The sequence below is a fragment of the Rhinolophus sinicus genome, chromosome 2 (assembly GCF_057876585.1).
Source record: "Rhinolophus sinicus isolate RSI-liver-muscle chromosome 2, RSI-T2T, whole genome shotgun sequence".
NCBI lineage: Eukaryota > Metazoa > Chordata > Mammalia > Chiroptera > Rhinolophidae > Rhinolophus > Rhinolophus sinicus.
In genome coordinates, this window is record NC_142502.1 from 177,991,969 (window position 1) to 177,995,567 (window position 3,599).

At 54.2% G+C, this 3,599-nt stretch overlaps 1 protein-coding gene across 1 annotated transcript; it reads right to left on the bottom strand.

The window, feature by feature from the left end:
• Window positions 1–853: 853 nt before the first annotated feature.
• RHOB (ras homolog family member B) lies at window positions 854–3,257 on the bottom strand. Its single transcript, XM_019756004.3, has one exon. It carries the CDS (start codon window positions 2,864–2,866, stop codon window positions 2,276–2,278), a length of 591 nt encoding a protein of 196 aa, XP_019611563.1. The 5' UTR covers window positions 2,867–3,257; the 3' UTR covers window positions 854–2,275.
• Between the last annotated feature and the right edge of the window lie 342 nt (window positions 3,258–3,599).

The window sequence follows — 3,599 nt, forward strand, 5'->3', positions numbered from 1 at the left end:
ACAAAAACCACACTTCTTAGGCAGCTGGGAGAGGTTGGCACTATCAAGTTACCTTCCCTAGAAGCTGCTGAAAGCTGGCAGATCTGAGCTATCATGGCCATAGAATTTTCATGTGGTCTCCAAGTATAAACTGCCTGTCTGGTTCTGAGACCCCCTGCAGCAGGCTAAATGTCTGAAATTAGAGCTCATCACGGATTAAATCTCAAAATGTGGCTGCTCCAACTTTAAATAACAGCCCTGCAAAGCATCCAGTGTTCTGCCCATGATGTGGCTGTTCTCAGTACTTAGAATAAAGCATTCTAGGTTCCCTAGAGACACACACTCAGATAAAGTTCAGCGATAGAAGAAGCAACTCCTGATTCGGGCTTTACCTAGGAGCTCCAGCCCCAAAGAAAACCTACAATTTCATGGGGTACAGTGTTGACCCTTGAGGAGCTGAAGGGAACCCAGTAACCAGCCTTCCAGACAGAGAGCATGACCCCACACCGGTGATTAACGGAAAAAATGGTATCTAAATTTAAATTGCACAAATGACAATTTTAACTTTCAAAGAATAGGGAGCAAAGGCCCCATAAGAGACACAAGTGTCTATAGGACACCGAGACAATACACATTAGGTCAAAAGTTTTGATACTGGGTGCCTAAGTACCACACATAGTCTTCCTCTGGGCCCGGGATAGGAGCAACCCCGTCTCCCATGGCCACCCAACCCCCACACATACCAAAGGAATTTCATCCTTTTACAACAAACACTATTAGGGAGTTGGTGGCTAGAAAAAAACCTTGCCTAGCTGAATTCTTCTCTTGCCCCAAATTCATTATATTTTTATATACTATTAAACCACAGGAGCCATTTTATAAATGTCATCATCATAGTCTTTTAATATTTTACATAAAAAAACTGTATACACAGCTTATAGAACTTTTATGTAAACATCATAAGCTCACCACTTTGTCATTTGTCAGTTTATTTAAAAAATAAAAAACAAGACAACAATTTAGTAGAAGTACCACTGGGTGGGGAAGGGGGGGAGGAAGGAGACTAGGGGCAGGTTCATTCTCTGTACAAAGATGCAGAGAAAATTTCACATAGTTTTAGAGACTGTCTTGTGAAAAAAAGGGAGGGGGGAGGGTTAAATAGGCCCCAATACTTGTTACTGCTGTTTATCAAAATAGTGTGCAGACCTGCACAAATAAAATAACAAAACAGTGTTGCCACTTTTTTCAAGAAAACAAAACAAAAATTAGTGGTTTCTTTTTCTTTTTTAAGTCATCACTTTTCTTTAAAACATCAGCAGTAGATGAGGTTACAGCGTACAAGTGTGGTCAGAATGCTACTGTCTTATGCAAATGACAAGTGCATTAAGTGTCAAACAATGAAATAATTGTGCAAAGAATTCTTTCAAAATAAAACCCAACGAAATTTAGCCTTTAAATAAATCAAATAACATCCGTTTCTTGGACTAAACAATTTTCACTTGTAGGACAGGCACAAAGTTCGCTTATGGCAAAAACAACCTGCAGCACGCTCTCCCTCCTGCTGCCCACGGCTGGTGGCTGGTGAGGTGTTCGCTGGGGCTGGCCCGCAGGAGACGTGAGTCTGGAAGCTGTGTCCTCTCAGCCCCAAGTCAGTTGCAAATGTCTTCCCCAGGGGTTGGAAAGACGACCAAGTCCAGTTCATGCTTGGATGGGCGCCTGAATCAGGCTGGGCTGGAGCTGTTCTAGCGCCCTGTCACTCCACCCACCACCACCATTAAATAACACCATCCTACCTCCGAAAATAAAATTATATCTATATTTATATAACACCCCATCCTCCCCAGCCCTCCCCTCCCGCAGTTCCCGTGGTCTATGTTACACACAAGAGATAGCAGGCGTTCACTGGTTATGGGCGAACACATGATGGGGCTCGGCCGTGCCCCGGCGCCAAGCTCCTCTCCAGGGACCAGAGGCGGGGGTGGAGTGGTACGGGAAGGGGGAAGTCGGAAGATACACACAGCCACACACTCAGAAGAGGCTTGGCTCTTCAGACAAGGGTGCTCAGGGGACCCTTGGCACTCAGCGGTGCGCCTGAATCAGTGCAACATAGCTGGACTCACACAGACTCTGGAAAGGGGGTGCCCAGTGCCTCCCATGCCGATTCCCGGTGCCAGAGCCACAGCCTCCACGCCACGGCTGCCGGGCGGGAAGGCAGACACCAGACAGTCCGGTGGGATCATTGAGGGAACCGGCCCGGGAGGGGGGCCACGCTGGCAGGGGCGGGCGGGCGCGGCCCTCATAGCACCTTGCAGCAGTTGATGCAGCCGTTCTGGGAGCCGTAGCGCTTCTGGAGCGCGGCGCGCGTGGCCGTCTCGAAGACCTCACGCACGCCCTCCTTGGTCTTGGCCGAGCACTCGAGGTAGTCGTAGGCTTGGATGCGCACGGCCATGGCGCGGCCGTCATCCGTGCGCACCGGTTCCTGCTTCATGCGGGCCAGCTCTGTGCGGACGTGCTCGTCACTGCGCAGGTCTTTCTTGTTGGCCACTAGGATGATGGGCACGTTAGGGCAGAAGTGCTTCACCTCGGGCACCCACTTCTCGGGGATGTTCTCCAGCGAATCCGGGCTGTCCACCGAGAAGCACATGAGGATCACATCAGTGTCCGGGTAGGAGAGTGGCCGCAGGCGGTCGTAGTCCTCCTGACCCGCTGTATCCCACAGCGCCAGCTCCACCTGCTTGCCGTCCACCTCGATGTCGGCCACATAGTTCTCGAAGACGGTGGGCACGTAAACCTCGGGGAATTCGTCCTTACTGAACACGATCAGCAGGCACGTCTTGCCGCAGGCGCCATCGCCCACCACCACCAGCTTCTTGCGGATGGCCGCCATGAGCGGGCCGGGCCCGGGCAGCAGGAGGGGGCCCGCGAACGCCTCGCTGCCGTCCCGCTCGCCGCTCACTGCTCACCTCGGGCTGCGCGCTGGGGGCAAGGGTCGCTAGCTGCACCCAGGCCCCGCGGTGGCGCGTCCTCTCGGTGCGCTCCGGCTGCCGCGGCGGGGGCGGTGGGGGCGCGGGGGCATAGGGCGCACCGTGAGTCTCCGCGCTGCTCTCGGGCGTTGGCCTCTCTTCTCACCCCACACCCGGGGTCAGCGCCTTTGTGCGCAAACGGTGGCTGGAGCCGCGGCCCCGACCTGAACTCCCTCCTGGGTCTCCCTAGGCCTCTCCAAGAGTACAGGAGAGTACACGACTCCGGCCAGACTGCGGTGGCAGATGCAGGCTGCGGCCCTAGCGCCCGCTATTTAAAGAGTTCGGCCACTTTCTTAATATAGCTGTCCAATGGGAAGCGAGCCGACTGAGCTCATCGCTGCGGAGCTTGGCTCTGATTGGCGGTCCGCTGCAGCCCAGGGGCGGAGCCTAGCAAACTTGATTGACGGCCCAGGCCGCGGGGCTGGGAGAGGCGGTGATTGGGGAGTCTGCTCCCGGGCTGGCGCTGCCGGGCTCTGGTGACACCAGGGTTCCCTTCTTCTTCGCAGCTTTTCCGCGCCTTGCCAAGCCCCCGGAGCTGGCTACCTGGAGCCCGCTGGGCCTGGGGAGCGGCGCCGAGAGGGGCAGCACTTTGTGGGG

What these genes read in the sequence shown, in the direction of transcription:
- RHOB (XM_019756004.3), bottom strand. Translation starts at nt 2,866, where the DNA reads ATGGCGGCCATCCGCAAGAAGCTGGTGGTGGTGGGCGATGGCGCCTGC.